General features: G+C 43.2%; 1 protein-coding gene across 3 annotated transcripts in view; it reads left to right on the top strand.

Moving 5' to 3' along the window:
• Positions 1–23,664, top strand: part of cdkal1 (CDK5 regulatory subunit associated protein 1-like 1) — a 1,149,347-nt gene that overhangs the window by 887,373 nt on the left and 238,310 nt on the right. For all 3 annotated transcript variants that reach the window (XM_068056978.1, XM_068056983.1, XM_068056992.1), the window contains exon 12: positions 13,252–13,314. In XM_068056978.1, coding sequence (XP_067913079.1) covers positions 13,252–13,314 — 63 coding nt within the window. The remainder of the gene's footprint in view (positions 1–13,251; positions 13,315–23,664) is intronic.

Raw genomic sequence — 23,664 nt, 5'->3', positions numbered from 1 at the left:
AAAAGTGATAGGCAGAGAAATCAAGGGCCAGAATCAAACAGGGCCACAGTGAAAAATAGTGGAAAGGGGACAAGTAATGTTAAAAAGACAAACCTTAAGGCTTTGAGCCTTAACGCGCAGAGCATTCGCAATAAAATGGATGAATTAATCGCGCAAATAGATGTAAACGGGCATGATATAGTGGGAATTATGGAGACATGGCTGCAAGGTGATCAGGGATATTCAGTATTTAGGAAGGACAGACAAAAAGCAAAAGGCGGTGGAGTTGCATTGCTGGTTAAAGAGGAAATTAACGCAATAGTGAGGAAAGATATTAGCTCTGACGATGTGGAATCTGTATGGGTAGAGCTGAGAAACACTAAGGGACAAAAAGCGTTAGTGGGGTTTGTATATAGACCCCCAAACTGTAATGGTGATGTTGGGAATGGAATTAAACAGGAAATTAGAGATGCATGCGATAAAGGAACATCTGTAATTATGGGTGACGTTAATCTGCATATAGATTGGGCAAATCAAATTAGTCACAATACCGTAGAGGAGGAATTCTTGGAGTGTATACGGGATGGTTTTCTGGACCAATACGTTGAGGAACCAACTAGAGAACAAGCCATCCTAGACTGGGTATTGTGTAATGAGAGAGGAATAATTGACAATCTAGTGGTGTGAGACCTCTTGGGGACGAGCAACCAGAATATGATAGAATTCTTCATCAAGATAGAGAGTGGCGTAGTTGATTCTGAGACAAGGGTCCTGAATCTTAGTAAAGGAAACTACGAAGGTATGAGGCGCGAGTTGGCCATGACGGATTGTGAAACATTACAAAAAGGGATGACGGTAGATAAGCAATGGCAAACATTTAAAGAGCGCATGGATGAACTGCAACAGTTGTTTATCCCTGTCTGGCGCAAAAGTGAAATGGGAAAGGTAGCCAAACCATGGATTACAAGGGAAATTATAGATAGCATTAGATCCAAGGAAGAGGCATATAAATTTGCCAGGAAAAACAACAGACCTGAGGATTGGGAGCAGTTTAGAATTCAGCAAAGGAGGACCAAGGGATTGATTAAGAAGAGGAAAATAGAGTACGAGAGCAAGCTTGCAGGGAACATAAAAAGTGGCTGTAAAAGTTTCTATAGGTATGTGAAGAGAAAAAGATTGGTGAAGCCAAATGTAGGTCCGTTACTGTCAGAAACAGGGGAATTTATTATGGGGAATAAAGAAATGGCTGACCAACTAAATGCATACGTTGGTTCTGTCTTCACAAAGGAGGATGCAAATATCATACCAGAAGAATCCCCAGGGCCGGGGTTATGCATCCCAGAGTACTTAAGGAAGTGTGGCCCTAGAAATACCGTGGCTACAACAGCAGGCCAAAAGGTGCCACTGTGCATCGGTGGTGGAGGGAGTGAATGTTTGTGGATGGGGTGCCAATCAAGCGGGCTGCTTTGTCCTGGATGGTGTCGAGTTTCTTGAGTGTTGTTGGAGCTGCATCCATCCAGGCAAGTGGAGAGTATTCCATCACACTCTTGACCTGTGCCTTGTAGATGGTGGACAGGCTTTGGGGAGTCAGGAGATGAGTTACCTTTTGGCCTGCTGTTGTAGCCACGGTATTTATATGGCTCGTCCAGTTCAGTTGAGCAAATGCACATGGGATACATGGTAACAGCAAATGCGCATGGGATACAAGGTAACTTGATAAGGTGGATTCAAATTTGGCTTAGCTGTAAGAGACAGAGAGTGATGACAGACGGCTGTTTTAGTGACTGGAAGCCAGTGTCCAGTAGCGTACCGCAGGGATCTGTGCTGGGTCCCCTATTGTTTGTCATTTATATAAACGACATAGATGACTATGTGGGGGGTAGGATCAGTAAGTTCGCGGATGACACAAAGATTGGCCGAGTGGTTAACAGTGAGGTGGAGTGTCTTAGGTTACAGGAAGATATAGGCGGGATGGTCAAATGGGCAGAAAAGTGGCAGATGGAATTTAGTGCTGAAAAGTGTGAGGTGATACACTTTGGAAGGAGTAATGTGACACGGAAGTATTCGATGAATGGCCTGACACTGGGAAGTTCCGAGAAACAAAGGGACCTTGGCGTGTTTGTCCATAGATCTCTGAAGGCAGAAGGACAGGTTAATAGGGTGGTGAAAAAGGCATATGGGACACTTGCCTTTCTCAATCGAGGCATAGATTACAAAAGTAAGGAGGTCATGTTGGAGTTGTACAGAACTTTGGAAAGGCCACAACTGGAGTACTGTGTGAAATTCTGGTCGTCACATTATAGGAAGGATGTGATTGCATTGGAGGGGGTGCAGAGGCAATTCACCGGGATGTTGCCTGGGATGGAATATTTAAGCTATGAAGAGAGGTTGGATAGGCTTGGGTTGTTTTCGCTGGAGCAGAGAAGACTGAAGGGTGACCTGATCGAGGTGTACAAGATTATGAGGGGCATGGACAGGGTGGATAGGGAGCAGCTGTTCCCCTTAGTTGAAGGGTCAGTTACGAGGGGTCACAAGTTTAAGGTGAGGGGTGGGAGGTTTAAGGGGGACTTGAGGAAGAACTTTTTTACCCAGAGGGTGGTGACGGTCTGGACTGCCCTGCCTGGGAGGGTGGTAGATGCAGGTTGCCTCACATCCTTTAAAAAGTACCTGGATGAGCACTTGGCACATCATAACATTCAAGGCTATGGGCCAAGTGCTGGCAAATGGGATTAGGTATACAGGTCAGGTGTTTTAATGCATTGGTGCAGACTCAATGGGCCGAAGGGCCTCTTCTGCACTGTATTATTCTGTGCTTCAGTTTCTGGTCAATGGTAATCCCCAAGGTGTTGATAGTGGGGGATTCAGCGATCGTAATGCCATTGAATGTCAAGGGGCGATGGTTAGTTTCTCTCTCATTGGAGATGGTCATTGCCTGGCACCTGTGGCGAATGTTACTTGCCACTTATCAGCCCAAGCCTGGATATTTTCCGGGTCTTGCTGCATTTCTACACAGACTGCTTCAGTGTCTAAGGAGTTGCGAATGGTGCTGAACATTGTGCAATCATCAGCAAACATCCCCACTTTTGACCTTATGATTGAAGAAACGTCATTGATGAAGCAGCTGAAGATGGCTGGGTCTAGGAGGAACTCCTGCAGTGATGTCCTGGAGCTGAGATAATTGACCTCCAACAACCACAACCATCTTCATTTGCGCTAGGTATGACTCCAACCTGCAGAGAGTTTTATCCCTGATTCCCATTGACTTCAATTTTGCTCGGGCTCCTTGATGCTATACTCGGTCAAATGCTGCCTTGATGTCCAGGGCAGTCATTCTCACCTCACCCCTTAAGTTCAGCTCTTTTGTCCACGTTTGAACCAATGAGGTAATGAGGTCAGGAGCTGAGTGGCCCTGGAGGAACCCAAGCTGAGCGTCACTGAGCAGGTTATTGCTAAGCAAGTGCCGCTTGATAACATTGTCGATGACACCTTCCTTCACTTTATGGATGACTGAGAGTAGACTGCTCGGGTGGTAAATGGCTGTGTTGGACTTATCCCGCTTCTTGTGTACAGGACATACCTGGGCAATTCTCCACATTTCCAGGTAGATGCCAGTGTTGTAGCTGTACTGGAACAGCTTGGCTAGGGAGTGCGGCAAGTTCTGGAGCACAGGTCTTCAGTACTATTGCCGGAATGTTGTCAGGGCCCATAGCCTTTGCAGTATCCAGTGCCTTCAGTTATTTCTTGATATCACGCGGAATAAATCGAATTGGCTGAAGTCTGGCATCTGTGATGCTGTGGACTTCAGGAGGAAGCCGAGATGGATCATCAACTTGGCACTTCTGGCTGAAGATTGTTGCAAATGATTCAGCCTTACCTTTTGCACTGATGTTCTGGGCTCCCCCATCATTGAGGATGGGGATATTTGTGGAGCCACCTCCTCCAGTTCATTGTTTAATTGTCCAGCACCATTCACAACAGGACGAGGCAGGACTGCAGAGCTTAGATCTGATCTATTGGTTATGGGATTGCTTACCTCTGTTGCTTATGCTGTTTGGCATGCAAGTAGTCCTGTGTTGTTGCTTCACCAGATTGACACCTCATTTTGAGGTATGCTTGGTGCTGCCCCAGGCATGCCCGCCTGCACTCTTCATTGAACCAGAGTTGGTCCCCTGGCTTGATGGTAATGGTAGAGTGGGGGATATGCCGGGCCATGAGGTTACAGATTGTGGTTGAGTACAAATCTGCTGCTGCTTATGGCCCACAGCATCTCATGCATGCACAGTTTTGCATTGCTAGATCTGTTCAAAATCTATCCCATTTAGCACAGTGGTAGTGGAGGGGATCCTCAATGTGAAGACGGGACTTTGTCTCCACAAGGACTGTACAGTGGTCACTCCTACCAATACTGTCATGGACAGATGCATCAGCGGCAGGCAGATTGGTGAGGACGAGGTCAAGTATATTTTTCCCTCTTGTTGGTTCCCTCGCCACCTGTCGCAGACCCAGTCTAGCAGCTGTCCTCTTTAGGACTCAGCCAGCTCGGTGAGTAGTGGTGCTACTCAGCCACTCTTGGTGATGGACATTGAAGTCCCCAACCAGACTACATTCTGCGCCCTTGCCACCCTCAGTGCTTCCTCCAAGTGCTGTTCAACATGGAGGAGTATTGATTCATCAGCTGAGGGAGGGCGGTAGGTGGTAATCAGCAGGAGGTTTCCTTACCCGTGTTTGACATGATGCCATGAGACTTCATGGGGTCCGGAGTTGATGTTGAGGACTCACAGAGCAACTCCCTCCCGACTGTATACCACGATGCCGCCATCTCAGGGATGGTGATGGCGATGTCTAGGACATTGTCTGTTGGGTATGACTATGTCAGGCTGTTGCTTGACTAGTCTATGGGACAGCTCTCCCAACTTTGGCACAAGTCCCCAGATGTTAGTAAGCAGGACTTTGCAGGGTTGACAGGGCTGGATGTGCCGTTGTCGTTCCCAGTGCCTAGGTCGATGCCGGGTGGTCTGTCCGGTTTCGTTCCTTATTGACTTCGTAGCAGTTAGATATAACTGAGTGGCTTGCTGGGCCATTTCGGAGGGCATTTGAAGGTCAACCACATTGCTGTGGATCTGGAGTCACATGTAGGCCAGACCAAGTAAAGACAGGAGATTTGCTTCCCCTAAAGTACATTAGTGAACCAGATTGGTTTTTTACAACAATTGACAATCATGAGATTACCTTTCTTTATTCCAGATTCATTAATTGAATTCAAATTCCACCTCTGTCATGGTGGGATTCGAACCCATGTCACCAGAGCAATGCCCTAGGTCTGTGGGTTACTAGTCCAGTGACAATACCACTACGCCACCGCCTTCCCTGTCCCTCCCTCATCCTCACCACAATATCATCAATCAAACAACCTAGCGGAGCGAATGGTTTGTAATGTTCAGTCCTTGATTATTAAATGCCAGGAAACGAAGCAGGATTTCCAGGTCTCAGTGCTGCATCTAAGGGCAACACCATTGAATGCAAATTTACCCTCACCAGCTGAGCTCATGTTTGTCCGAACGACTCTTCCAAGCCACCACCTCTCCATGTTTACAATTGTACGAGACGAGTTACTGGAAAAACTGGGGAGGATGAAGGATATGCATGACGAGCACGCAGGTAGAGAATTGCAAGGTTTGAGCATAGGACAAAAAGTTTAGGTTCTTCATCCAACAGAGGGAACCTGGTTTCCAGCTGAAATATCTAAAGTTTGTTGAGAGATGAGATCGTATGAAGTGGTGACACCAAATGGAGTGGCATTACGCAGAAATCGATGTCAACTCAGGGAGATGTTCAATTGGCAATTGGAGATGGCAACACCCAGCAATAGAACATGTTCGAATCCCACCATGACAGAGGTGCAATTTGAATTCAATTAATGAATCTGGAATAAAGAAAGGTAATCTCATGATTGTCAATTGTTGTAAAAACCAATCTGGTTCACTAATGTCCTTTAGGGGAAGCAAATCTCCTGTCTTTACTTGGCCTGGCCTACATGTGACTCCAGACTTGAACATAGTATTGTGGAAGTTTGTGGTGAAGATAACCAATGCCATGTAGTTGTGCAAGAAAGCAACGCACTTATGAATCAATACCACTGAGATAACAGTCAGAGATCTCAAAGGAGTTTCACTGTGACCAGGTCAGGTTGTATTAGCAAACCACCTTTACGCTTCAGAGACTCGTAAACTCGTAAAGTTTTGAACTCTCAATGCACTTAAGTTTTACTGTAAGGTAGGTAGTGTTATGGTATCCTTATTATTATCTGTTTGTTTATTATAAGTGCGTAATCTGAACTTTAGAAATGAAGGGGATGTTGCAGTATGTCTTTAAGTGGATATGTCCATAATCTGTATACATCATCAGACAGGATATGATGTTGTCTCTCATGTGCCACAATAGCTGGAATATGTTCGTTGACCAAGCAAGACGTACTAGTAAGAGCTCTGCAGCAATGTGAATGTGCTACTGTAATCATCAAATAAAGAACTCACAGTATAATTTACTAGTCCTATTTGAGTGATTGGTGAGTTAGTGTTTGAAGGATAGAAGGAAACACAACAGCTGACAAACCCCTGCTTTTTGCCTGGATGCTGCCGAGTCCCAGAGCTGCCCATTTTTCATGGTGCTGACTGCTTCCTACTTCCTGCGCCGGTTTTATTTGTTTGAATTTTAAGGTTTTTAAGACTTGCGTTTCTTGACTATAAATCCTAAATGCCCTAATCGCAGGACAGGAAACAAACCCCAAGCTTCAAGCCCCGCCAGTGCCTATATACTACAGCCACATAGGGGGAACATTTAACCTGCAAGGAGGGTGTGGTTGTGGGTACGTGCAGATGGGTTAAAGAAGGAAAAAAAAGCTGGCATGTTGGGAACCCAACATGAACCCACCGACTTCCGCATTTAACCAGTGCGTGTTTCGTGTAATGTGGGAAACCCCCGTGGACAGGCAGGTTTGAGATTTAAATATTCAAAAAGGCAGTTGACTGAAGATTTAACCCTGCATTCTAACTTTAACTACCAGCGCATGGGTTTCCCGGGCCGTCTGAAACTCACTTGGGTCGACAGGCAAGAACACAGCATGGATTGAAGGGGCTCTGAAATTGACAGGCTGGAAAGCCTTTAAATACTGAGATATGACAGATGCTTCTTTGCCTAAGTGAAAGGCTTTTGCTCACAGGACTTGTCAGTGTGTGCTTTCACTGCTATGGAGGTTATTTCCAAGACTTTGGAGGCCATTTCTTTTACCTTGGACTTCCTTGATTTTGATCTGCTGAAGATGTGATTCAGGTGCCTGGACAGATCTGGGAACATCCTTCAGTATGCACCAGCAAAGGTGTCCCGACTGATAGTGGTGTGCTGTGCCTTGCACACAATAGCACAGCAGAAAAGACTAGAGCTGCTGGAGGAAGAAGGTTATGACCATGCTGCATGTTTGGAGGAAGAGGAGCAGAAATCTAATGTGATCAGGGTCTCTGCAGCTGCTCACGTAGCTGCTAGGGATGCCTGGGGCAAACACATACAGCCATAATTCAGCTAACCTAAAGCTGTGGAGCCATATAGCTCACCAATGCTGAACCCACTGCACACTGCTCCGCCCCAACACAAAGCATTCGCACAGTCAGTAATCCTTCCATCTCACTGACGCCCACTGCTCGTCTTCAATTCTTGCCATTTACCTGAAGACTGGCGTCCACTTGGCAGGTGAGAGACAACAATGGAGATGAATCAACAGTGGAGACTTGAAATAAAGTTTATGGTGCATAAATGTTGGCAATGCTATTGACACATTAACACACTTTTAAACATCCAAGTGATTTCCCTATTAACACAACAAAGTCTCTCTTTTCCTTTTCCTTTAACTTCTACGTGGTGCTGCCCCAGTGGCTTCAGAGCTAGAAGCAGGCTGCTCGTTCTTCAGCTCTGACTGCTGAAATGTTCATGTCGACATCCCCTGGGTTTTGGAACCCATGATGGCCCCACCAAAGAGTGTCCCACCTACACCTGTGCATGGGCAGATGCTGTCACTGGCGCAGGAGTCAGTATGTGGGGCTCTGACTGACGGTTGGGGGGACAAGAGAGGAGGAGTCGGAGCGCCTTGAGCAGAGTCCCCACTTTCATATGCCCTTTCTCCATCTTCTTTTTCATGGCTCACCCCGCAGTTTCCTGCTAGCCAAGAGCTGGATTGCACTTTGCTGCACTTAGTGAGCTGCTCAATAGCTATACCAAGGCTTTGTTCCAGTCTATGGGCCAGCATGCACTCAGTTGCCTGCCGTGTCTGATGCTCCAAGTGGGTTGGCCACTGTTGCCCCTAGGAGGATGGACATCAGCGCAAAGGTCTGAGACATAATGCACTTATGGTCGAAATGGAGTCCTTCACACTCTCTCCAATGGTGTGCAGTGCCTCTGGAAATACTGACAGAACCACACATTTTCTGCTGCTCTTAAAGAATAATCCTCTTGGTCAATGACCCCTGAAGCACAGCATCTGCATCCAGCTGAGCAGAGCTTGGAGTGTCCTGCACCCTCAGTCAGGGATTCTCTACTGATGTACCTGTCCCCAACACCTGCTCCTGCTGACTTGTATAGTGATGCTCACCAGGTAGCAACCCAGCTACCTGACTTGGACGCCACACCAAGGCGTGTGTGTCTGAGCTGATGGAGAGTGCACATGAGTTGTGTGATGGTGCTTCCTCAGAGCGTATGACCTCTTCTCAGAAGTCCTGGTCCTCCTCCATCACCAGCTCGTGCATGATGCTGGAAGGAGCTGGGGGAGTTGAAAGACATGAATTAGATGAGGGTACATGTCAGTGGTGACTCTGTTTAGACTGGGATGTGAAGAGGTGCCTTGAGAGAGAGAGAGAGGAATGGATGGAGCTGCAAGATGTGTTGGTCTGAGGACTGCTGTGCAGGATAAGGCTGGGGATGCCGGGAGAGGGTTGGCATTTGAATGTGGCATCTCACTCACCATTCCTCCCTTGATGAGATTATTGAACATCTTGAGAGCACTATATACACTAACAGGGGACCACACTCCTGCTGCTCACCTCCACAGCCACTTCCAGCTGTGCCTGCTTGGTTTCGGAGGCTGATCTCTCCTTTCTATCTTGAAAGGAACAATACTTTTCTTTGCATGATCTTATTGATGCCTCAGAGGACAGGGTTGGAGTTGTGGGGGCAGCTGCCTTTCCACATTGATACTCCATCAGTGTACTTGCTGTCTCTCTCCTAACAATTGCAGAATGGATCTATTCTGCCACTTTCCGGTGTCCCTTTAAATAGAGCCTTGAACGGTCATGTCCAGGTTGTGATCACGCCCACCCGCTGCAATTGGTCAGAAAACCTGGAAGCAGGATGCTAATGCTGTGGCTGAGTTAAAAAGCCACAGCAAAACCCGCTTTACAAACTTTTAGGTTCCCAACCTGCTGCCGGCCTCCCTTGCTGCAAGTGGGTCCAAAAGTTAAAATTCTGCACATAGTTTTGTATTTGACTGTGGATTCCATGTTGAATGTACAAGCCATTTCATAAACTGTTTGAAGAGGAAAATACTGCAGATACTGGAACTCTGAAATGAGAACAGAAAGCGCTGGAAATACTCAACAGGTCTGGCAGCATCCGTGTGGAGAGAAACAGAGTTAACTGATGAAGGGTCACAAGCCTGTAACATTTCATAAAATGTTTTGTCTACTTTCAATTACTTGTAATCCACGAAGAAGGTTATGAAGTAGTCAGGATATAATTTCTATTAAAGGGGCACAATTGTCCTACAGAGGGTAGAGTAGCCAACTGATAATGGTACTGCATAGGTGCAGCTGCAATAACACACTAGAAGATTGACACCATCCATGATCGAGTAGTTGTTTTGATGAGTGCCCCTGCTACTGGACTCATTATTCACTCCCCTCTACCATCAGCACACTATGGCTGCAGTATGTACAATCTACAGTTTGCACTGCAGCAACTCACCAAACTGACTTTAACAACATCTCCTTCCCCTGAGACCGCTACCACTGAGTTGGACACAGATTGGTGTGACTTCATTGTCACTGTAATTCCCTATCTAACACCATTGTGGAGCACATAACCACAAGTACTGTAATGCTTCAAGTAGGAGACCCACCACCACCAATTAGAGATGGGTAATAAATGCTGACATTAGCAGTATTGGCTACATCCTGAAAACAAACATTATTGTCCAGCAAATCTATCTTCTTTTCATAACACATTGATGCATGTTTATAGTATTAAATACCAATTTAAATTATTGCATTGTGAAAATGTTAATGCAATAGATGTGTGAAGCTGTGTAGACATCGCATGCAGTTTACAGTTTGATTTGTGCAGTGCTTGGTTCTGAAGCTTGCATTGAAGTTGTGCTGGAGTTCTGTAACAATCACATTGGTTAGGTTGTGACAGTTGGCACAAAATTAACACCTATTTTATGTTTTTCGAAATAATTTCAACTGATGGAGTCACAAACCATCTATTGATGCATTTGGTATTTTATATATTTCTTAATACCCTAGAGTAATATCAAGGCAGCATTCTGAGTTCGAATGTTTGTTAAAAACCATTTGATCTTTGCTCCTATGATTAACAACACCATCTGAATCTCACCATTGTCACGGTCTTGTATTATTTTTTCTCCTCGGATTAAAAAAATTGTGTGTGCCTTTAAGACGTTTTTTAAAAAGTGCACCTTTAGAGAACATTCTGGAGACACAGTGTACCACAGTGTATTTTGATTACCCTGAGCAACAGCAGGTCACATGGTATGAAGTGTCCATTTTGACTGTGTGTGGAACTGACAGAAACCGTTTTGAACCAGTTGGTTCTGAGAAACTTGCCAGCGAGGAACTGAAGAGAAAAGGAGCTGTTTTATTCTCTCTCAAGAAAAATTTTACAAAGCTACAAGCTAAGTTAATTGCTTGAGTAAGGAAGAAAAGCTTTTCTTTTTTAACAAATTATTTGTATTGCTGTGCTCATCGTTGAAAGAACTGTTTAATGCTACTGCAGCCGAACTGCTTGCCTATCAAGAACAGAGTATTTTCATCAAATCCAGATAAAGACTTCGAGTGAACTTTGATTATCTTCACCTTAGAAGACCTCATTCACCAGGAACGTAAAACGTAAAGCCTTTCTAATTTGTTATTTATTATTACCAGACAGTTAATCTTAAAAACTATCTTTTTAAAAACCTATTATTTGTTATTTTTGAATGCAGGTGCGTGAATGCGGGAGTTAGATTAAATTGAGAAGTTCTAAGGTCTTTAGCCATAGACATTTTAATAGTGTTTAAGATTTTTTAAAATAAATTGTTAATTTGTTGTCTAAAGATACCTGGTTTGGTCTGTTTCATTCTGGGGATACTAGAGTGTTTAATTTGGCTGTTTTTCCAATTTTCGTGAAAATTAATAAATATGCTGCGACCTGTGGAGTGACCGGACTGAATTAACAGTGCATTGCTCCCGCCGCGGTCCTAACACCATCATACTACTATCTTGTAATCAGTCTCATGTATCTAGTCTCTATCTGTTGATTTTGAATTAAAGAAAACTGTAAAACCCACTCGGAGCAGTCATTTTCTCAATTTCTGTATTTTCTTCAAACTTCTGTTAAAGTGAAATAAACTGCTATCTTATTACTGGAATTTTTCTGATTCACCTTGACATCTATCATGAACAATCTGATTCCAGGTTGCATTGAAACCTTCACAAAGAATGCATTCTTGGAGTCAGTTCTGAACTTTGTACCACAACTACTTGTATTTATATATGCCTTTAACAAAATGTAATGTTTCAAGGCACTTCACAGAAGGGGTATAAAACAAAATTTGACATCAAGCCACACGAAGAGATATTAGAGTAGATGACCAAAAGCTTGATCAAAGTAGTAGGTTTTAAGGAGCATCTTACAGGAGAAAAGCGAGGCAAAGAGGTTTAAAGAGGAAATTCCAGAGCTTAGGGCCTTGCCAGATGAAGGCATGGCGACCATGCTGGAGTGCTTAAAATCGAGGAGAATCAAGAGGCCAGAATTAGAGGGGCACAGATATCTCAGAGGTTTGAGCAACTTAAGATTACAGAAGTAGGGAGAGGTGAGGTCGTGGAGGCATTTGAAAATCAAGATGAGTATTTTAAAATCAAGGGTTTGCTTAACCAGGTGCCAATATAGGTCAGCAAGCACAAGAGTGATGGGTGAATGGGACTTGGTGCAAGATAGGACAGGGGCAGCAGAGTTTTGGATGACCTCAAGTTTGTGGAGGGTAGAATGTGTGATATCGGCCAGGAGCATTTTGGGATAGTCAAGACTAGAGGTAACAAAGGCAGAGATGAGGGGTTCAGGAGCAGATGGGCTGAGGCAGGGGTGAAATTGAACAGTGTTATGCAGGTAGAAATAGGGGTGCTTAGTGATGGTGCGAATATGTGATCGGAAGTTCACGTATGACACCAAGTTTGTGAACAATCTGGTTTGGCCTCAGAAGATTGCCAAGGAGAGGAATGAGTTGGTAGCCAGGGAACGGAGTTAGTTGCAGGACTGGAAGCAAATGGCTTTAGTCTCCCCATTATTTAATTGGAGGAAATTTCTGCACAGCCAGTACTTAATGTCGGACAAGCAGTTTGACAATTTAGGGACAGCAGTAGGGTCGAGAAAAGTGCTGGTGGATGTAGAGCTGGGTGTCATCAGCGTACATGTGGAAACTGCCACTTTGTTTTTGGATGATGTCGCCGAAGGGCAGCACGTGAATGAGAAATAGGAGGGGCAATGGATAGATCTTTGAGGGACACTAGAGGTAACAGTGAGGGAGCGGGAAGAGAAACCTAGAAGCTGATTCTCTTAAGTACAATTAGATAAATAAGAATGGAACCACGTCTATGCAGTCCCGCCAGCTGGACGAAATTGGAGAGGTGTTGGAGGAGGAAGGTGTGGTCAACTGTGTCAAAAGCTGCAGACAGGTCGAGTCGGACGAGGAGTGATAGTTTACCTTTCTCACAGTCACATAGGATGTCATTTGTTACTTTGATAAGAGCTGTTTTGGTACTGTGGCAGGGAGGGAAACCTGATTGAAGGAATTCAAGCACTTGTATCATTATTGGAGGATATGAGAAATACATTGTTCCATGTTGCCAACTGTACATGAATCACTGGAAATCATACATAGAAATAACTAGTTGTCTCTCTTGTGCTATTCATTATTGGGATAGTTTCTAAATATTGGTCAATCTTTTCTTTCAGAAAAAGCAGAGAACCAGGGAACTGTCCCAGCTGTTTCAGTCGTATACCCCGTATGATCACAAGGTAAGATGGCTATGGTATGCATTTTGGCATAGAATAAGGTCTTTCCTGGTCATGCTGCTACTATCATTAGTATTTTATGAAGCATTTGTAAAGTTAGACACTGTGCATCACTTACAGCAGGTGGAGGATGATTGAAAATAAGGATCAGGTACAAGATGCTATGTTCCATTTTGTCAGAATTTTAACAGATTAACTATCTACTGCAGTGCAGCAGAATTTGGCAAATTACATGCAAGAATGGTGTTTTCAAAAATGGCCACCAATTGCTGTAAGCCATATCTTCTAAAAGAGATTATCTTTCATCAATTATGAGGGGTTAAACCCATAAGTAAGTTCTGACCCATAGGGTTACCTCATTCATTATTGTGTTAAAATGTTATGGTTGATGTGTGGAGTTCATGCATCAGTTAACTTGGTTGTGAAGTCGAATGCTGGAATTTTTTTTTACAGTGCTTGAAGAGTTAGAAGGTTGACTGTTGCATTTTATTTTTTGCTTCTTTCTTTTCAATCTCTGCAATGTTTTGGCTCTTGGCTCTCATTTCTCTGCGAGGGGCTTGGGGGTTGGGAAGACAGTGTTGGACCAGACTTCAGATAAATCCTAAAACACTGCTTTCAGGTAAAATGTAAAAACCAGCAAAGCAGGAAGGCCAAAAGGTACTGTATCTTTGGGAGGAAGAACAAGAGAATGAGCAATATCAAAAAGCGGAGTTTTAAGCTGCTTGAGTTTAAGGAAGTACAATAATCAAGAAAGTGAGTCATGTATTGCAATACTTGTTATTAAAAGCGAGAGGTGCTAGCACAGCAGAACAGAAATTTGGTTTTTTTTTCAATTTTCTCCCTTCCCCATCTCTCCTGAAGGCACAGAATTGCTGGGATTCAGTTAATCAGCCCTTGCCCAAAGGTTTAATCTTCATGTGTAAGTGCAGACAGACATCTGGGCCTTGGGAATTCAACCCTTTGAGCCTAAAGATCGTGCCTCTTTTTTTTGGATTCTCCCACTGGAGGAAATAGGGTTGATACAGAGAAACTATCAAAACCCTTTATTATTTTAAACACTTCAGTTAGATCATCTGACAACCCTCTAACCTCAAGGGAGTACAAGTCAAGTTTTGCAACCTGTATTCATAATTTAATTCTAAGTCCTAGTATAATTTGGTGAATCTGCGCTGTATCCCTCCAAGGCCAGTCGATGTTTCCTGTGGTTTGGTGCCCAAAACTGAACACAGTCCTCCAGAATGGGGTCTTACCAAGGCTCTGTACAGCTGAAAGATCATTCCTCACTTGTGTATTCCAGATAAATGCCAACGTTCTATTATCCTTATAGATTAAAGGTCTGCACGGCTCTGCAAAAAAAACCGGACCCGAGCCCGACAGAACCACATCTGACCCGAGCCCGAGCTGGCCCGAGTCCTTCCATTTTTTTCCACATTGGACCCGACCCGACCATCAGTTAACTTACCTTCTGTTTTTCATTGTTGCTGATCTGCACAAGCTTAAAAAAACTGTAACAAAGCCACCTTTCTAGTCCAAAAATTAAGTTAACAGTGGAGCCACTTACCTGTGATAGAGCATGTCCAATCCATCCCGACCCAAGCTCGAATGCCAGACCTGGAAGTGCAACTCGACCCGACCCGAGCCCGAGAAGTGTCGTCGGGTCCTGTTGGGCTCGGGTTGGGTAGCAGGCCTTTATTATAGATTACTTTTTATAGCTGTGCATTAGTTTTTCGTGATTTGGGTACCTGAATGTCCAAATCCCTTTGTATGCCACAGATTCTAGTCTTCTCACCTTTAATAAAATATTGTGATTTAACCTCACTCTTGCCCTTGTTGAAATCCATCTGCCACAGTTTTGCCCACTCATTTAATCTGTCTATCCCTCCATGTAACTTCCTGCTTGCATCTATACAACTTACTGTGCCTCTTAACTTTGTGTCATCTGCAAACATGGATACACAACTTTCTATTACTTCATCCATGTCATTTATATCTAGGATGAGAAGGAGTGTGCTCAGTATAAACCCCTGGGGAATACCACTTATCACATCAGGATACATTACCTTTATCCCTATTGTCTGTCTCCTATCCCAAGCCATGTTACAAGGCTACCTCAATTCTATGCACTTTTTTTGCTAAAAATGTTTTTTTTTCTATTTATTCCTTCTTGGGATATGTGTGTCACTGGCAAGGCTAGCATTTATTGCCCATCCATAATTGCCCTTGAGAAGATGATGGTGAGCCACCTTCTTGAACCGCTGCAGTCCATATGGTGTAGGTACACCTACAGTACTGTTAGGGAGTGAGTTCCAGGATTTTGGCCCAGCAACAGTAAAGGAACGTGATATAGTTCTAAGTCAGAATGTTGAGGGACTTGGAGGGGAACTTGCAGGTCATGGTGTTCCCATGTGTCTCATGCCGTTGTTTTTCTAGGTGGTAGAGGTCATTGGTTTGGAAGGGGCTGTCGGAGGAGGCTTGACAAGTTGCCGCAGTGCATCTTGTAGATGCCACAGTGTGCCGGTGGTGGAGGAAGTGAATATTTAAGATGGTGGATGGGGTGCCAATCAAGCAGGCTGCTTTGTCTTGGATGGTGTCGAGCTTCTTGAATGTTGTTGGAGCTGTACTCATCCAGACAAGTGGAGAGTATTCCTTCATACCTCTGACTTGTTTCGTGTAGATGGTGGACAGGCTTTAGGGAGTCAGGAGGTGAGTTACTTGCCATGGAATTCCCAGCCTCTGACCTGCTGTTGTAGCTACAGTATTTATATGGCTGGTTCAGTTAAATTTCTGGTCAATGGTAACCCCCAGGATGTTGATGGTGGGCTATTCAGTGAAGGTGAGATGATTAGATTCTTTCTTGTTGGAGATGGTCATTGCCTGGCACTTGTATAGCCTAATGTCACTTGCCACTTATCAACCTAAGCCTGAATATTAGACAGGTCTTTCTGCATGTGGGCACAGACTGCTTCAATATCTGAGGAGTTGCAAATGGTACTGAACACTGCAGTCATCAGCGAGCATCCCCACTTCTGATGTTATGTTGGACGGAAGAGCATTGATGAAGCAGCTGAAGATGGTTGGACCTAGGACACTAACCTGCAGAACTCCTGCAGCGATGTCCTGGAGCTGAAATGATTGGCCTTCAACAAAAACCACAACCATCTTCCTTTGTGCTAGGTATGACTCCAACTAGTGAAGAGTTTTCCCTCGATTCCCATTGACTTTAAGTTTTTCTAGAGCTTCTTGATGTCACACTTGGTCAAATGCTGCCTTGATGTCAAGGGCAGTCACCTCACCTCTGGAATTCAGCTGTTCTGTCCATGTTTGGACTAAGGCTGTAATGAGGTCTGGAGCTGAGTGGCCTTGGTGGGACCCAAACTGAATATCAGTGAGCAGGTTGTTGCTGAGTAAGTGGTGCTTGATAGCACTGTGTTAGAATCTTATCAAATGTCCAATAGGCAATATCCAAAAAAACTCCTCTATCCATCAGGCGAGTGACCTCCTCAAATAATTCAACTAAATTAGTTAGATATAACCTACCTTTCATAAATCCATGCTAACCTCAGCTTATACTTATCCAAGCGTTCAGTCACTCGGTCCCTGATATAAAGGCCTGCTCAGGTCAGGGGAAACAAACCCCGACAGGACCACATCGGACCCGAGCCCAACCCGGCCCGAGTCGCTCCAATTTTTCCCGCGCCCAACCTGAGCCGACCACCGGAATGTTCCCTTTACTTACCTTGCGACTCCCAATCTTCAGGAAGCTGCAGCATGAGTATGATGACGTCATTGAGACGCTCACTGCGCAGACTCAGATTTTCCCTCCTGATGTACCGGACTTGCAGGTCAGATAAGTTTTTAAATTTTAACACTTACCTGCAATTCTTGCTGTGTGTGTCTGACCCTGGCCCGACCCGAGCCCGAAAGCCGGACCCGGAAGATTGGGTCCCGTCGGGTTCGGGTTGGGGAGCAGGCCTTTACCCTGATAGATTCTAGCAACTCCCTCACAATTTATGTGAAACTGACAGGTCTGTAGTTTCCTGGTCTCTCCTTCCTTCCCTTGTTAAATAGTGGAGTGACATATGCAATTTTCAAATCCAAAAGTGCAATTCTCAAATCTAGATAGCTTTCGAAGTTTATGATTAATGGATCTGCCATTTCCTCACCTATTTCTTTTAATACCCTGTGATGGAAACCATTGAGTCTGGAGATTTGACTATCCTAAGGCCTACTACTTTCCACATTACTGTTTTTTTTTAGCTTAAATCCAATGGGCTAAAAATTTGTTTGTGCAGTCCCACTTCAAAGTGGTGCTGCACAGTCTAAGTAAATTCCACCAGGGCAGTCAGCACCTCGGGCTGCTACCTGTGCAGCCCACATGGGTTTCCTCTTGATATTAATGGAGAAACTCGCGCAGGTAGCAGGCGGCGGTGCTGCCGTCCCCGGGAGTCGATGTAGTCTATGTAGCACTGCTTTGAAGCAGCACTACGAGAACAAATGTTTAGCCCAATCAGTTCCTCTTTTTTACATATGTTTGTTCCCTTCGACTGCTCGTATTTTGTCCTCTTTCTCTACTGTGAAAATGGATACAAAGCATTCATTTAACAAGTCTGCCATTTCTTTATTATCCCATTATAGTCTCATCTGCATCAGTATTTAATGGGCCCAAATTCCCCCTTGTTCCTTTCTTTTTCTTAATATGTTTATAAAATCTTTTGCTGTTAGTGTTGATATTCCTTGCAATTTCTTTTCATCCCTTTTCCCATTGGCTTTCTGCTTTTCCTTGCATTTGTGAAAGCCTCTTCTATATTTGATACTGTCTCTTAACCTCATTTTTGACCCTGGTTGCTTAACTACAAAAGTGAAGGTTTGCCTGAATAGGATATGCACTGGTTTTGTATTGTACCAAATTTGTCTTTGAATATTTCCCACTATTTATCAATGGGTTTAACTATTTACAGTTCAGTTCATTTTATTTCTCATACCTTCAAAGTGTGCATAACTTAAATTTAAAACCTCTTCTCCCTCTCAAGCTTAATATCAAATGTAATTATATGATCACTATTTGCAAGATCTTCCCTTACCATCAGATTGTTAACTAATTCTGATTTCTAACTCATCACCAGATTTACCATGGTCTATTTCTTTATTGGCTCTACCACTACAACAACTTGCATTTACATAGCTCTTTTATTATAGTAAAGCCACACAAGACATTTCACAGGAGCAATAGCAAACAAAATTTGACACTGTGCTGCAAGTGACCAAAAATTATGTCAAAGAGGTAGGCTATAAGGAGCAACTTGTAGGAGAAGAAAAGAGGTTGTAGTCTGGAGGGGATCCTGGCTCTTTTTTTTTCTTTCTTATCTCTCATTTCTCCTGCCTCTCTATCCTTCAGACATTAAGGCAAATTTTAGCACCCACGTAAGTGCCCCAATTTTGATCACCTAACTCAGCGTAACTCAAAGAATTGACATTCTTTTGCTATTTTGCACTCATTACTTCCAGTTCAGTTTAGCTACAGTACAAATCTGCTGCATGACCTTTCCTATAATGTTCCTTATTCCCTTATCTTGCTAATACTAATCTGGCCACGTGAATAACAATGCCTTCTGACACCCAAATTGTGCAAAGCACTCTAAGTTACCCGGGACATTTTCCCACCACCCATACTCGATTTTGGGTATACATAACTGCACGTGCACGGAGTACTCAAAATGTGAGACAAAGCTTGGGCCCTGATTGCAAGCTGTCCACCAGTAGAACCTGCTACAATATATCTTGCTTCCAGACCACTACCTTGGATGGGTCTCACTGGGTCAGTGCAGTGAAACTTAGTGAAATGTGCAAACTCTGTTTCAATTTTTATGCCACCTTTACACCATTGCAGTGTGAACTTTGCGTAAAAGTAATATTTTTTAAAAGATTCACACTAATCTCCAAAGAGAGGTCTTACTGAGACAGTGTTACATTTACACTTTTGCAATCTTTTGCAATCCCCCTGTTGGCCGATCTGAGTCTGGCACTTCACGTATTTCCAAATTGTGAGCAGTTTAATTTCGCTGACTCTGTCCCCAAACTAATTTCACATCAGCATCTTTTAAAGATGGCAAAGGGATGCAATTACTTCCTATTGGCAGAATCTAAACCAGTGGTCCCAAGGTTGAAATTATGCTCTGTAACTCTGCACCATCTGATCTTGGCATTGTGACATTTCAAAACTAATGATCAATTAAAATTTGTTGTTAGAAGTGGAGTCTTTATTAGAAATTTCTGAGTTGGAAATAATGGAAGGTGAGAATGGTGACTGCCATTTGGGTACTGGGAAGTCAGGCACACAACTGCTTTAAAAATTTCATTTTGTCTTTTGGGAGAGTGCATGGAAAAACAGTTTCAGTTAAGATGTTAGCACGTGTTAAAAACGTAAAAATTGGATCACATTTCTATTAGATTGTTTTTATGGCTAGATTTCTATGGTTCCAGCAATCCCAGTAGTTAATGTAATTAGAGCATGCTCAGACCTATTAAATCACTTATGGACTGGTTGTGTGGGTCCTTCGTCATACTGAAAAGCTGGCATTAAAAAGTCAGCAGTGGTCCTGTAATACAATGTTCCAGAATTACCTCTTTAATAAAATTGTAGTTCTTCAATTACTTCCATAGATATAAAGTTCAAAAGTTTCTCTTAATCAAAGATAACACTTTAACTTCTGACTTGTTAACATTCTTGAAGTTTAACCTCCTGATTAATTGCAGTGTTCGCTGACGCAGTGGGAATTGTCATGGCATTATCTACACATGTGCAGGTGCGCATTCTGTTCTGTATAAATCTGAATACTGTTTGCAGTATTAAGAGGAGAGATTATAGCCCATATTTTAACTCTGCAAGTTTGTTGGTTTTGAATGGGTTAAAGTCGGACCCTGTAAGTTTCTTGATGGGGGCCTCAGGTTAGTACCTATAATCATGTGTGCATACATGGAGCTATTTTAAGAGTTTTTGCTGCTGAAGGAAATCAGTTGCACCAATTAATTTGCAATTATTTTTGGTCAAGTTATAGAGTCATAGAGAGATACAGCACTGAAACAGGCCCTTCGGCCCACCGAGTCTGTGCTGACCAACAACCACCTATTTATACTAATCCTACATTAATCCCATATTCCCTACCACATCCCCACCATTCTCCCACCACTTACCTACACTAGGGGCAATTTATAATGGCCAATTTACCTATCAACCTGCAAGTCTTTGGCTGTGGGAGGAAACCGGAGCACCTGGCGGAAACCCACGCGGTCACAGGCAGCACCCAGAACCGAACCTGGGTCGCTGGAGCTGTGAGGCCAAAGTTGGGCTTTTGAAGGCTGTATTGTTTCAGACAAGAGGATAGTCATGTTCTAGAGAGGCCAATACTGTGACCTTCAAAAGCAGCTGCACTGTCTTACAAGGCAGCATTTTACAACTCCAGGTATTATACCAATTTGGACTTAACTGGTGTGCTGGTATATTTTGGAATTATGCTTTTTGGCTGTTTCAAAGATATATCCCAGATCCATCTATGAAATTCCACAAAAATGCTGTTACATGCATTTTGAAACTTTTGGTAGTAATTTTAACTGATGTCATTCTGAACTGTGTCATTTGAGTTTCCAGCTAGTATTTTCTGTCTGCACCAAACCTTCTAAGCTAACTTAGTTTTGAGGTTGTAATATACTGAGCCCCTTCTGAGCGTAACAAACTGTACAAATGTCAGAAAATTCTCTACAGAACAAGTGGGCTTTGGGTTTGTGCATTGCATTTTGCCCTCCACATATTGCTTTCACTCTCGAATTAAGTGAATTGATTGAAATTAAACTGGCTTCCAAGTCTTGTGTAAAGGATATCTGTTGAATGCCAACAGTTCATTTTTTCTTGACATTTATGCTGCATTTTGCACATTAGGACTTGCTAAAGTTCAGCTTTTTTGGAACTTTGGTATGCAAGTATTCTGTTCTCCTCATTCCAGTTAAAATTTGTGTGAGATTCCAATTTAACCTCCCACATGCTTTATCTGAACAGTTCACGATTTACAGTATATGGCAAAATAAAACCCAGTTGTTACCAAATCCCAGGCACAATACACATGTAAATTTTAAGTGATTACTGTCAGATTGTGCTGCCTTGACTAATGGTCAGCAGTTGTATGAACTGTAAAAAAAACTTTATCTCACTTAAACTGAAATGAAAATCTCCTCTTCCTGTCTACAGCTTGTCTGTTTCCTGAGCTGTACTGTAAGAAAGTATACCACTATATTAAAATCACCACTTGTTGCAGTATCATGAGATGTTCCTGTGTAATAGCAAACAAGGCAGGATCACATTTCCTGGCTTACTCTCTATTGACAATCTTAGAGTGTTATAATGATGGAAAATCCACAGACACGAATCTAAAATGCCATTAAAAAGCATTTCTGTTTTCAAAGTCGCTAATTGCAATGAAGATTCGCTCAATGTCAGGACTCACAATAAAGGATTAGAACTCGGAGAATATTACAAGGCTTGAGCATTTCTAGGTTCCGATTACATTGTGAAGTGTGAAAGTAAATCTAATAGATCATTGTAGCCTTTGAAAGAGGAACCAAGCGCTACTAGTTCACATAATGTAAATATGCAAAATCTCATAGCACTCTCTTGATGGCTAAGTTGGAAAAAACAGATGAGACACATCAATCTGATACTCGAGAGATGATGTAGAAGGAAGGCCTTCAGATTCCTAGAATATTGGAAACAATTCTATGACAGGGACAAGCAATGCAGATGGGATAGGGCTTCACTTAAACCAGATTGGTACCAATGCAGAGATGGTAAATAGAGTAGTGGGGAAGGATTTAAATTGGAACATGATAGGAAGAGATAAGCAAAATGGACCCAAAAAAGTAATACCATAATAGGCTAAATAAGAGTAGAAATGTTTTAAAGAATGGGCTCAACCTATTAAGATCTATATCTCAAAGGTGATTCTGTATTCTGCACTTCCAGCAAGGAGTAGCGCTAACGGGGTTCAGGTATCTGGGAATCGGAGCTACAATTTGAAATTCTATTTCTGAGTGGCACTCCCTACTAGCGTGGTTTTCCTGCTGAAGGCATGTGATATGGACTGAACTTGCATTTATTGGGGTAGTTGGGAATTTCTAAAACCTGGTTAATGCCAATGATGGAGATGAATACAGTGCATAATAGCCTAGAGTATTTAGGAATGACAGACTAGAGAAAAGATGATGGACTATCTTAATATGATAGGGACACCTGAGAGGTAAAGGAAGTAGTTTCCCAACATACTAGAATGACTAGAATGCATTTTATACAAATGTAGCAAAGATAACTGTAGAGCTTTGAAATAAACTATCTGGTAAAAGCACAATAACAAGAGTATTCTAAGAAGAGGTAATGTAACAGGAAGAAACTCTTCCCACATTTTCACAGCAGGTAGGGCATCAAAGGAGAATTGTGATCCCTTAGGGATGCATGCGGGCTAAACAGATGAACTAAAAAAAGTTAAATTGTTAAAAGGTAAATAATTGATTACTTCCCAAATGTATTCACTAGATAGCACACAAAAACCATGCCATCCATCATGGGGGGTACTGTGGTTAAACTGAATAACTTTGAGTTCACCTACATGGAGATTCCAGACAGCCTCAAAGCAATAAATACTGCGGGATGGACAGTGGGGGCTGAAGTTTGCTACATAATTGGGTAGTATAGCAGCAGAAACTGAAGGGAAATTGTGCGAGGGCACCTTGGCACAATGCATTTAAATGGAGAGTGTGTGGGACAGGCGAACCTGCCTCCGCTGCAGTTGATACCAGGGACTGCTAGGAAAGAAGTGACGGTGGGCAGTGAGACAGCAACAGAAAGCCTGCTAAAGACACTTTTGAAGGGAAAGTGCCTTGTAATGAGAACCTCTCTCTTGCTTCTGGCTTGTTTGGGTGCTGGCTCAGTCTGAGGCCTTAAATTGATTTTGGAAGGTCTTTCATGCACTCCTGCCCTCTTTAACATTCGCTGCATTCTGTCTTGCACTCTAGCAGGTATCCCATTATAGCATTACTGCATAACCATGGCCAGAAGCTGGGAGCTTCTTCTGTGAAGCTGGGATCCTGATCTGCATACCCAGTGACCCCTGACCCAGGAAATTGTTTTGGGTTGCAGCGGGTGATGAACCTGTCACAGATGAAAATTCTGCTCAATATACCCAAGGCTTATAAGTGGAAGTGAGTCGAGGGTTGAAATTTGTAGTATTGATGGTCATTATGAAGGAACCAATCATTACAGAGGAGGACCCATGGGATTTGAAGCAAGCCAATGTGATGCATATTTTCAAA

Source organism: Heterodontus francisci, chromosome 2, assembly GCF_036365525.1.
Source record: "Heterodontus francisci isolate sHetFra1 chromosome 2, sHetFra1.hap1, whole genome shotgun sequence".
NCBI lineage: Eukaryota > Metazoa > Chordata > Chondrichthyes > Heterodontiformes > Heterodontidae > Heterodontus > Heterodontus francisci.
Note: the sequence above shows the minus strand (reverse complement) of the source record. Positions and strands in the feature narration are given on the sequence as shown.